This window comes from Plutella xylostella, chromosome 19 (genome assembly GCF_932276165.1).
Source record: "Plutella xylostella chromosome 19, ilPluXylo3.1, whole genome shotgun sequence".
In the NCBI taxonomy this organism is placed as follows: domain Eukaryota; kingdom Metazoa; phylum Arthropoda; class Insecta; order Lepidoptera; family Plutellidae; genus Plutella; species Plutella xylostella.
In genome coordinates, this window is record NC_063999.1 from 6,235,422 (window position 1) to 6,248,770 (window position 13,349).

A 13,349-nucleotide genomic window follows, 5' to 3' on the forward strand; every position below is an offset into this window, starting at 1 on the left:
ATTTAAAAAACTAATAAAATATATCAAATGCAATACCAATGTAAGTACTGTTTGTTTTTAGTATCATTTCTCGCCCAAACGCTACCTTAAATTCATAGATATAAGAAACCTTGATAACACAGGCTCCTACTTACAGCTCACAATAAAACGGGGTAAAAACTAACCTATACATTAAAAACCCTTTCCGCCATCCATAGCTTAGTACCTGAGAACAAAGGCTGGCAGTCAAATGAAGACTACCAATTGATTATTACTAACGTCTAGTCATTATCATAACTTTAAAATAATAATAAAAACTATGAAAAAAAAACATCTGCGGTATGAACGTAAAGTTAGAACCTTGATAACACAGGCTCCCACTTACAGCTCACAATAAAACGGGGTAAAACCTAACCTATACATTAAAAACCCTTTCCGCCATCCATAGCTTAGTACCTGAGAACAAAGCTCGCAGTCAAATGAAGAGAAACAGTGTTCGGAGAGACGGCCCCGGAGGGAGTCGTTGAGAGGAGAACACGCCTGATGGATGGCTGATGATTACGTTAATTCGTTTTTTGCCACCGCAGGGCTCTGTTGTCTTGGTAGAATATACGAGCCTCGGTTTGGTGGCGCTAGTGGTAAGCGGAATCTATCGAGGTCATTTTATCTAATGTATGCCCTTGGTAGTTATGTAAGGTTGCTTATGTGAATTCGTGAAATTTAGAAACCCAATCACAGTAAATTTTATTGCCCGAGCAAATAGTAAATTGCTCAAGTTTTTTTATGCAACAATACAGTACTTAAATAGATTAATTTTAAAACTATTTAATATTAAATCTCAAGAAACTAAGTAAAAAAAGAAATAGTTTAGTATTTTTCGCTAGGTAATACAACTATTTGGCCAACTTCTATTACTGCTAACTTGACAAGTGATACACTGACTTGTTTGTGAACTAAATTGTTTTCTTCACGAATTATTTTCACCTTTCATTTGTAGTTAGTCAGAAGTTCCAAAGAAAACCTTTTTCTTTTAAAAGCTATATAGTTTTTTATGATTTGCGGTAAACAATGTACAAAATATACCGAATACAAAGATAAGGGTTACCAATGTTAATAGTAGTATAATATTTTTATTTCATAATATCATATTTAAATAGGTCTCTTGACAACCAGATCCATAACTAAAAACCGCTACGCCGTCGTAGCATGTGCTACGCTCGTAGCAACAGTTTTCCGTCTGGAGCTACGAATCCGTAACAAGTGCTACGAAACAGAAATACTAAGCGTTGGTTGAGTTAATAAGACGTGCGATTGCATGAATATATATGAACTAATAAATACACAATACGTTACATACCCATTTTTTTGTCAGTTTTGACAAACCGTCAATTTATTAGCATGTTTTCATCGGTGGCATTGGTCGAATAGCGAATATTCATAGAGCCGTGAGACAAAGTTAATTTGGTTAAAAGGCACCTCTTACTCACTCGCAAGAAATATCGTCAGCAGTGGCCTTGCAGTGGGTTTGTGGCCAAACAAAGAGCTGGGTGACGCCAATGTCACGTTTAATTAGATGGAATTAGGACACTTTTTGATGAAGTAAAGATTATAATGTTATATGTATTAACTGTGTACCAATTTTTGGTATTATTTATAATAGTATTCAATAACATCATATAAATAAAATGCACTCAAAAGCTTGAAAACCAACAAATCTTCTTTTATTTTACTCCTACAAGGTAATCTTTAAGAAATTATTCTTAATATTATTTTCTGCCGCCAACAGTACAAGGCCTAGTGATAATATAGATATATTATATAAACATAAAGTCATAATGAATTGCTGGAAGGAAAATGCAGACTATTCGCGAAACTCGCAACAAAATGCTGTTTGAAATTTGAAAATATTCATTCGGCGAAGTTTACATTTCTTTCCATATCAAATTTACATGACAATGGACACGTCGAGATGAAATTCAGAGCAGTGCCGGGTACCGTAGGTTTTTTATTAAATGAAAAAAGGTTTCGAAATAAAACCTTGCCAAGTCTAGAGTTTACTAAACAGTGAAACAAAGTAGAAATGTAAAGGAAACGACGATCTTAGTCGTGAACTATTTCACTAGCAAGTTCGTAGATACACTCCAAGAGGAAAACCTCAGTATTGAATATGTCAATAAATTCACACATTTTGGACAAAAGCAATCCACACTATATTTTTTTCCGTTCAACATACATCTAAATGTGTCCATATCTACTAATTCTACTGTTCCCATCCCAAGTAGGAGATCTCAAATGAAGGCTCAGAAAAGGAAGGAGACTGCATACTCCAGTCGGACACACAGTTTAAGAATTCAAGCGCCATTGTCGGAGTCAGACAAGGAGGTGTTCTAGGTCCACCCTTATTCTCCAACAATATTAAAACTGTGCACGATTTCTGTCGTCCTGTTTCGTCTAGTTATATTACTTGGGTAGAAAATTTCAATTATGATTTTATTTTAATTTGAAGTTGTAATAGTGTGTGTTGGTTTTCAACATTACAAAATGAACTATTTAGTGATTCTTTAAAAAAAAGGTCTTATTCTTCAGTTGCAATCACGTTTTAAACTGTTCTCTGATGGCACCTATCTAGAAAGCCATGATATTGTCCCAAGCCTGTCTTTTAAACTAAGTATTTACGAAAATTTATTTTTTACAAAGAAAAAGGAGAACACATGTGAGTAAAATGTTAGCCCAGTTCCGAACTAAATGTAATTCAAGACGGTGCAATTTCTTGCTAAGACCCTGATTTGTCGAGTGTACAATTTAGACAAAAAAGTCAGCATTTACTTGTGTCACGAGCACTTAGCCTGTCCACTGCAGGCGGCCATGTTGCCAGATACAACCCACCAACACCACTTGATCTGGAGTAGAGACGAAAATAACTTTTATTGCCATCTCCTTAAAAGTTACTCGTTGGACGGCCTGCCACCAAGATAAGATGGGCCAAATTCTATCGCCAATTTACAGTGACACCAGAAGCCAGAGGAAACTAGTCCCAATCGCCTTCGTCAGAAGAATTAAGTTGAAAGTACAAATAGGTTGGTGTAGGACGACCAACTTAAACTCGTCTTTCCGTTTTATTTCTAGTAAGAAATGCGATAGCAAGAAACCGACAAGCGACTGTGACTGCGATTCTTGTTAAGGACGGACGCCGGACAGCGATAAATACTAGTCAGTGTTAATGATAAATGCAACATTTTGTAAAATCATAAATACCGAGAGGCAAGGTTTAAAAAAAAAAAACTAGTGGTTACTCTAAAACATAATTGAATGTAAGAAAACATAGTTTGCACCTGTGCGTAATCAAAACATCTACCTGAAACGTAATATCGAGGTTGGCATGTAAATTTATAAATTAATTTAACTTCAGCCTTCTTTCGCAGCTGAAATCTAAATAACAAATTCGTAAGGGCTTATTCGGATGTTTATGGGTTATAAAATAAGCATATGGGGGTAGTAGAGGTTAATAAAATGTGTTTGTACAAAGACGGCGGCAGGGGGCGCCACTGACGCAGAAGTGCTGCGACAACACAACCTATAACCAAATTATACAACGCAGAGAATAGGGATGGTAAATATAATGTTTTAGCTATCGATATGCCGTATTTTAGCCAATTGAGTAATTAATAAAATACCAGAATACCTACTTATTCTATTTTTAGTAATTGAAATCAGTCTGGACGTTTTCGTTTTTTTAATTAACTTGTAAATATGTGTAATAAAATAATACGTAGTAGCAATTTGATGGTTTATGATAACAAAATAAGGATATGAGCATAATTACTAGGAATTAATTGCGCTAAACAAGAATGAATAATATTATTAAAGTCAAACTTGCATTATCGATATAACACCCATAATCGCAACAGCATTACAACCACATGCTTTAATAAAATGGCGACTGTAGGCCGGCGGGTGCAAGGGGTGTTCAAGTCTTACCTCCACCCAAACACAAGCCAAAAATCTTTATAAATGCAAACGAGACGCCGCTACAGTGCAGCCCACGTGCAGGAAAGGGACAGACACACTTGCATTCCAGTTAATGGTCTGTGGTCTACGTAGATACAGCACGTTCCTGCCAAGCCACTAGAAGGTTTCGTAACTTTGGTACCAATTCGAGTGGAGTTGGAAAAACAAATAACTAAGTGCCTCGTTTGAATAACTTTGGAGTCTTTTAAAACGAAATAGGTGTTGCTAGCAGCGGTTGTTCAGCGAAATTAGCATTCTAAGAGTGTAGAGATAGGATTGCTTTTTAGTTGAAGACGGTTTTTAGTGGCCGTAAACCGGAGGTTTCAGATATGGCGAGCATAAAATCAATGATATTTGATTTTATAGATTTACGTGCACTCTGCGGATTGGGTTTTGAATTTAGGGCGGCGAAGTCACCTGACCTACTTGCGGAGCTCGTAACTTAAGTGGTTTTATGGCGTAACTTGCGTATATGCATACATGGCACAGATCGGATGATCATTTTATGAGATCAATACGTGCAAAATATTACTAAATTGCTATTTGATTAGGAAATATTCAATTAAGGGGGGTATTACGATGTTCATGTATGGTTTTAGAGGTTAACAATGGTCATTTGTTGGAAGATAAGGTTATAGTGCGGAGTGTACGTTTGGCTAGTAAATAATACCCGCGTAAGCCAACATTCGGTACAGTTGTTTGTTTACATAGCTCTCCAATTAAAATTAGAAAACACAATAAATCGCTGAAGAATTTACTTTAGGTGTGAATAAAAACAAGAACTAACCTGTGATGTACCTTAAGTGAAAGTGTTTCTCCACAAATCGAGCTGAAATTCAGTAAAAAGCATAGCAAGGTGAGCAAATTTTGGCAGTTTGGATTCAAAATACATGCACACAGCCACAATTTTCAAAATCTTTTCTTGAGGTCGAAAAAAACGAAGGTGTTTCAAAAACATTCAAATCAAAACTATTGGTGGCTATCAGCTGTGTGTGACGTGACGTAACCTGTCACAATAACGTCACCTGTCAAACAAATCGGAATCACAGATGAGAAAAATATCTTAGTGTTGCCAGTCAAGAAAAGTCGATTCACACACGGGCATAAAGTGCGCGACTCCATATTCTGAGATTCTCACATGTAAAAATAAATAGGCACTCTTACAGCAGCAAATCTTGTTTACATTTGAATAACAATGGAAAACATAACATTCCGAAAGCCTCAAAAGTCAAGTTCTATGGATGATTTCTCGGAATTAAATATGGATGCGAGCTCCACCCTCCTGGATGCCACAATAAAAAGTCTGCCGACTACAAGTTGCCTTGATACCTCATTATTGAATGAATTAAGAGACCAACTTATAGCAGTTCAAAGAGAACTAGAAAGTGCTCACGAAGAAATCGGCAATCTAAATAATGAAAATTTAAAATTGAGACAGCAAATCACGGAAATGGACAAGAAGATTGATGTTCTCATAAAATTAACAACTCAACCATCGAGTCACAGCTCTACCCCAAAAAATAAATTCTTAACACCTCTGAGTAGTAACAGAAGTATCCGTTCAAAAAGAAATATACTGGCAAATGTATCCAATCACCATGAATTGGAACAACAAGGCCATGGAAATGTTGCTCCTAAAGGACGTGAACTCGACGAGGAAAAAGCAACCGACAAACACAACGTCATCATTCAGGGAACGGACAAATTAGATGATGAAAGAAGGGCCGTTGAGCCACCGGGGCCAGTGGGCGGTCCGACACAAGAACAAGAACAATTTTTTTTTACTAGATGTGAAATTAACGAGGATAAACCTTCCAACAACGAAGACGTCATCACTCATAGGGGAACGGATAAGATTACTAATGAAGAAGATACCATTGAGTCACCTGGGCCGCTAAGCGATCCGACACAAAAACAAAATAAAGAAAAGGGAAAAACAGGGTCAAACATTGAGGATGACTCTGCGGCTAAGACATTGAAAAAAATTCATATACTGGGAGATCATACGGGCTTAGGGCTAGCACAGAAATTAATCGACAGCAGGAAACTTAACTGGAACAACAATTATGCCATATCTGGGTTCTGCAAACCCGAAGCCACTTCAGTAGATATCTTGAGTAGTTGTGACAATATAATAGAACATTCAAATAAAGATGATATTGTTATTCTAACCTTAGGATCCAATGATAAGGAACCTTATAAATATGTATTTGAATTGTGTAACGCTCTATATAAATTGCAAAATCTCAGAGTTTTTGTAGTAAAAGTGCCAAATAATGTTACTCTAAATTCAGGCATGCAAAACCATTACACTAAATTATTGTGTAAACATTTCAAAAACGTAAAGTTCATTGAGGTTGATGCGTCAAATCACAGATCACTGTGTTTTAAATTAAACATAGAAATAGACAGTATCGACTACGAACGACAATTCTTAAACAGACTTAAACTAAACACTTGCCTCCCAAAAACATCAAACAATCTGTATAAAAAAGGTACGATCCCCTATTTATTTCAAAAACAACAAACCAAGAACACTAAACGGAACAAGCTCTCTGAAAGAAACACTGTTATCACCCAGAACAACCATAATCCAGCACAAGAAAACGTAATTGAAAAGCAGGTTTTTCTCCAAAATACCACAGTAGGCCTAAAACCAATGCAATTGACCATATCCCAAGTAAAATAGCTCACATCAACATTCAAAGCTTAAACCACATTAAAATACCACAACTTGAGATTTGGTTAGACGGCAAAGAAGGCAAAGCTGTTGAAGTTTTATGTGTCACGGAACACCACAGAAGGGAAGAAGACCTATCCCGCATCAATATATCGGGCTTCAAATTAGCAGCGCACTATTGTCGTATTAAAAGGAAAAGTAAGGGTGGCGTCTGTATTTTTATACGAAATGATATTCAATACAAGAGTTGCAACAAAATCGCAGCTATGTCAATCCCGTATTTATTTGAAGTGTGTGGAATAAACATAAACGGTACTCATATATTATGCATATACCGACCCAAAACCCAAAAAGGCGATAATTTTATGAATAACCTGGAAAATATGTTAAATATAATACAAAAAAATAAGGAACGTAAAGTCATAATATGTGGTGATTTCAATATAAATACTTTACTAGACAGCACTGAGTCCAGAGAGTTTAAAAGTCTTTTGATATCTTATGGCTTGAAAATGTATATCAATGAACCCACTCGAGTAACCAATCACAGTAGTACATGTATCGATAATATATTGTCAAACATAGATCTTAATGATGCAAAAGTCATTGAATTTGGTCTTTCTGACCATACACTTCAGCAAGTTTGTCTCCCTATTCCAATTAAAAGGAATCCGAGATACTTTATTCAGGCTAGAGATCTCAAACAAGCAAACCTTGAAAAATTAAAAACATACTTGCTCTCTGTATCGTGGGAAGAAGTTTTTAAATCCACAGATTGCGACAATATACTTACCCGAGCATTTGATGACCTGTGCCCAAAAATTAAAGTTAAAGCTGGGCACGCCAAATGTGATCGCGGCTGGATCACTCCTGGTATAAAAAAGTCCTGTGAAAGTAAGCGCGAACTATTCATACGGGTAAAAACGACAAAAGACGATGATCTTAAAAAAAAATACAATACATTCTGCCGTGTCCTGAACAAAGTAATCGCTTTTGCTAAGAGGGATTATAATGAGAAGAAAATTGTGAACGCAGACGATAAGATTAAATCAATGTGGAACTTAATTAATGAAAACACGAAAGGTAAAAAAAATGTTGAAACTAAAAATTACATTGGGCTATCGGATGGTAAAAAGAAAGCTACCACTAACTATGACGCTCCTGATATCTTTAATGACTTCTTTTCAAGCATTGGATCACATATCACAGGAAAACCTACTACAAATGGAAATTGTGCTGAAAATAACTTTTTACCACCAGCTGGCATCAATACTATGTTTCTGCATCCAGTATCGATGGATGAGCTGTCCAAAACAGTAAATTCATTAAAAACTAAAAAATCCAGCGGATATGATGATATACCGACGAGTGTTATAAAGTACGTGTTTGACACTATTGCACTACCCTTGCATTATTTGATAAATTTATCTTTTAGTCAGGGTGTTTTCCCAACAAGGCTTAAAAAAGCTCATGTTAAGCCTATTCACAAGAAAGAAGACAAACTGGACGTAAATAACTATCGCCCAATCTCGCTACTAGTGACCCTTTCAAAGATATTTGAAAAATGTATGTCAAATAGACTAAGACGTTTTATAGGAGCAAATAAAATACTCGCGAGAGAACAATTTGGTTTTCAAAAGGGCGCATCTACAGTCGATGCTATCTTCGAAATGACCGATTTTGTAACTGAAGCCTTGGATGGCAAAGATAATGTTGCAACTGTACTGTTAGATCTTTCGAAGGCATTCGATAATGTTAACCATGAAGTCTTACTGGAAATACTAGATCGATATGGAATAAGGGGAGTCGTAAATGAATGGTTCAGGTCGTACTTGAAGAACAGACAGCAAAGTGTAATTTTACCCATTCTTGACGAGTCTAAAACTTTGGTCAACATACAGTCAAACACTTCATTAATTGAAAACGGCGTCCCACAGGGTAGCATATTAGGACCCATTCTGTTTCTGCTGTATGTTAATAATCTACCCAGAGTTGTCCAGGAAAAGGTAGTTATGTTCGCAGATGACGTATCAGTGTTTTTTAAAATAAATAAAAATGACGAACGTAATTTTGGCCTAGAAATTTCAGAAACTATCCAAATTATAATAAACTGGTTCAAACACCTTAACCTTAATACAAATGTTAATAAAACAAAGCTACTCTACTTCAGAAATTATAATTCAAAAATATTTAACGACGAAGTAAATGCAGATGGTGTAAAAATTGACTGCGTTAAACATGCTAAATTCTTGGGAATTCATACAGACGAAAATGTAAATTGGAAAAAGCATATTGAAGTTCTACAGAATAAATTAAGTAGCTTCTGTTACGCGCTCAGATCCTTATCAAATCTTGCTACCAAAAGAGCCACACTCATTGCTTACTACGCGTTCTTTCAATCAAGAATACTCTACGGACTGGCCGTATGGGGTGGTAGCGTCGATATAGACAAAATATTAATTCTTCAAAAAAGATGCATACGCATTCTTGATGGTTTAAAATCAAACCGGGAATCATGTCGAGATTCCTTTAAAAAACTTAAAATACTGACTATTACAGCCTTATACGTCATTGAACTTTGCAAATTGGTCAAACGCTATCCAAATAAATTTCCCCTTAGAACTCTGGGTGCCAGTAACCGTCTAAATGAGAAATTTAAGTATGATCTGGAGGTTCCTGCTAGTAGGACAGTCACATACTCACGCACAACGAAGATGGCAGCTATCAAAGTATTCAACAGTCTTCCAGATGAAATTAAGTCTCTGACGGGTACTAAGTTCTTTACTAAATTAAAAGAGTTCCTCATTGTTATGTGTCCATATAGCCTCAATGAATTTTATGATTTCAAGCCTGCTGCTTAACATGAATTGAAATTAAATTTTAAAATGTTAAAAACTAATTCATTAAGTTCTTATTCTATTAATAAAATGTAATAACTAACATAATTATAAAAATTTAATATTTTGCATGACATTTTACTAACTATATACATTTTGCTACACCCATTGGGTAAAATTGCATTGAAACTTTTTTATAAAATTATATAATGTAAATCTATATTTTGTAACATGTGATTTAAGGCAATAAATAAATGAAATGAAAATGAAATAATAAATATGAAAACTCACCTGCCGCCTACTAATAAGTAATTTCCATCTCGTAACAATAATCTGAAGTAATCTGTATGTGTTTCGTTCCCGAGGAATTTGTGTGTGTCATCCACTCCTGAAACAAAATAGAAGAATCATATTAATCGTTTTCTGTAATAAATTTATTACTTTGAACATGAACATAATAATTATTTTAGGAAGTTAGGATATCGATGAAAGTCACCGGAATGTTAATTAAAACAAAGTCATAACAATATATTTGTAATCCCAATAGCTTTCACATTCAATAAGTATAAGAAAATAATAATGATGTAGTAAAATAACTGTTGATCAATACCATAGCTATACGCATTATATAGGTACTCGCACATACAACTATTACATACACAACACAACCGATGCAACGTCTCTAAGAGTTCTCACCAAAACTTCACGAGAGCTATCTCAAAAGCGTTTTCAAAGCACATAGCCTATAGAAAACCTGTGAAATGTTCAGTCATGGTTATACTATCTTAGGCTATTGAAATAAGAGCGAAGATTGAATACCGTCAGTGAGGCTTTCCCACTAGATCGGCTGTAGACTTGGCCTCAATTGCCCTAGAACTCGCACAAAGAGGTATTTATTATACTGAGGGTTCATTAAAGGTCTTTGGAATGGCGAGCCTTATCCGTTCATAAGCATTCTTGAGAAGAGTATCCGGTACGGAGGACATACTCGTATATTTATTGTTAATAATAGCTGCTATAATTATGAAACATAACATGGTATGTATGAAGGATGTAGGTACGTGTGCGGAAACTGATATCAACAGTTGAATTAGCGTAGTGTTTGCAAGATACGTTTCCGAGTGTAAACGAAAGGTCCACGAGACTAATGACTATATGCAATAGTAGCACACGTAGTTATTCAATATACTCGTGAAAAAACAGTTATTAACACGCAAATTCATTCAATAACCGCTCACGTTACTTTTTTAATTACATTTATTTCTGTATCTAGTGGCTTTCTATACTATCGTTTCTTGAATTTACAAAGTATTATCGAATAAAAAGCTAAAACCCACTAGAAATACTCATTATTACGAACATGGAAGTCCTAGGGAATGTTGCGAAATCTTGTTGTAAAGTTACGTTATTTTGCTGCGTTACTTTTTATTTTGGAGCGTTTAGAATACAACACACCAACAACGTCACAAAGCTGGAACCAAGGCTGTAGTTGTGACTGTTGTGAGTGATTCCTTGGAAGCACTAACAAGGTACAAGGAACTAGCATAAACTAACGCTAATATCCATGAATGAAACTTTGTAAAAGCAAAAATTCACTCTAAGTTGTGGCATTCAGCCTCAGTTTTCAAGCGAGTTGAGTAGTGCTTTTGTCACTGTTTACGTGAATAACTTCTTCACTTGACTTATCTATGAAATAATGTTGGTTTGAAGATGTGTTATGCGTATGACTGCCTCTGTGGTCTAGTGGTAGAAGGTTCGTTTCATGACCCAGAGGTCCCGGGTTCGATTCCCGGGTGGGACCATCAATTTGTGTTTCTAAAGTTTGTTTAGGACATAGAAGGCTGATCACCTGATGTCCGAAACAGTGAAAAGATCCATGCTGTCGGATGGGCATGTAAAAGCAGTCGGTCCTGCGCCTAGCTCTCTCCAGTCGTGTCGGTCAATCCGTCCCATTGGGCTATGAGAGTGATGGAACAGATAGTGCTCCTGTGCACTGCGCACACACTTGGGCACTATAATCTACTCCTGCGTAGATGGCTGATCTCAATTGAGATTGGCCGCCGTGGTCGAAATTCGGCTAGGAGGACATTATTTATGTGTATGAAATGTACTTGTGTGCGTCTGTCGCCCCAAAACTAAAGAACCCAATTTTGAGATTCCAGATTCAGAATGTATCAAAATCGGTTAAGATATGTAAAAGTTATACCTATAATTTCCAGAATCTAATCATATTATATAAATTTGTCCCTTCACAAATATTTGACCTGGAAACTAAAACCCAATTTTGAAACTATAAGCTCCAGTCAAGTACCGAGTAGAAATTTCCATTCAAATATCGTAGGGTACAAGTAATCGAATGTGTAACGGAATGGAAGATAAGTTTTAAGAGTGATTTTATTGCTCGATATCCCCTACAAGGGATAAAAGAGCTCAGTTACGCGTTAAACAATATTCATAAAAACCTACGCCTTTGCCTCTAACTGAGTGTATAATAAAACTGTGATGCCCCTAGGGATGGATTGGACCTACTCTGTAATGGCGGTGGCGTTGCATGTGCCAACCAGCCAGCCAGTAGCCAGCCAGAGCTCGTTGCCAAACTAGAGCACCAGAGATAGCCAGTAAACTAAATTAATTAAAATTTCAATTTCATTTGTTTTGTTACGTAACTCTTTTTGTACGTTTAGCGAAAAGGAGATGTGGTTTTCCTGCGGTGTGACTTTATGGATGAGCTATCGACTATCAGATGAAGATAGGCCTTAGTTGTTAGACGTCGGCCTTCCTCATCGACCGCAAAAAGAAGCCTGTTTCCATCTGTTTTGATAGAACACTTTCACGTAATTTAAAATTGTATTCTCTGTTACTATCAATGTGTTAGGAACACATAAGCCCAACACTGTAATTCAGAGCGGAAAGCAATAAAACTTTTGTTCCGGTGAGTAAAAGCCCGCTGTTGTTACTTACTGGATAAAATCAAAGATTTCGTGAAAAAAAGGAAGCGTTTTGTGACAGCGGCGGATTCCAAAAGGTTTTTTCTTTTAACATGAGATTTTACTTGTAAAAAATAACCTAGGTATTCAAATATTAAAGTACTATACTTACAAATTTTCAAACTAAGTGGGTAAGTATAATAACATAAGATAAGATATGTTAATCTATAATATATATTCTACTAAAACGGTGAATGTTTATCATGTATGTTTAACTTGACCAACTTTTGAAAGAATGATCTTGGGAACGCATTAAATCCGACCATGATACAATAGTCATAACTGATGAAAATAAAATCACTTTTGACTCCTGCATATAGAGAATCATAAATTAGACCTAAACCGCCCCATCAATACTAAAGCCGAAGAGGACAAAGGGCGAGGTACTGCAGGGGTCATAATTACTCACAACGGGGCCATTAAAAAAAAACTAATTATTCTTACTTCATTAAAATGTATGATACCATTCGTTTCGCTTGGTTCGGACCCTCGAATCTAGTACGGGTTTTGCTATTAATGGAAACGAAAAAAGAATATAATACGTTTTCTCCTGTCATCTGCATACATTACCTGTCAAAAGTGTCATGATAGTTTCCATTAGAGGCGCCACTTAGTATGCGAGAAAACGTAAACTTTTATAGTTTTCGACCAACTAAGAAAACCTGTTAGTACTACCTGCAGCTAGGTAGCCGCAGTGGCAGGATCGTGGTGTGGCTCAATATAAAATGAGATTAAATTTGGTGACAACAAGCGTATTATTTTCTTCTGGTAGCGAGCTGAATACAATATATTGTTATACAATTCATGACTATTATCTACTGCTGTAAAATCAATTATATGAGACCTGTATTATTCAAA

General features: G+C 36.0%; 1 protein-coding gene across 6 annotated transcripts in view; it reads right to left on the reverse strand.

The window, feature by feature from the left end:
• The window catches only part of LOC105382976 (semaphorin-1A), a 273,180-nt gene that overhangs the window by 56,569 nt on the left and 203,262 nt on the right, over nucleotides 1-13,349 (reverse strand). For all 6 annotated transcript variants that reach the window (XM_048627707.1, XM_048627711.1, XM_048627710.1 and 3 more), the window contains exon 2: nucleotides 9,796-9,892. In XM_048627707.1, the coding sequence (XP_048483664.1) occupies nucleotides 9,796-9,892 (97 nt within the window). The remainder of the gene's footprint in view (nucleotides 1-9,795; nucleotides 9,893-13,349) is intronic.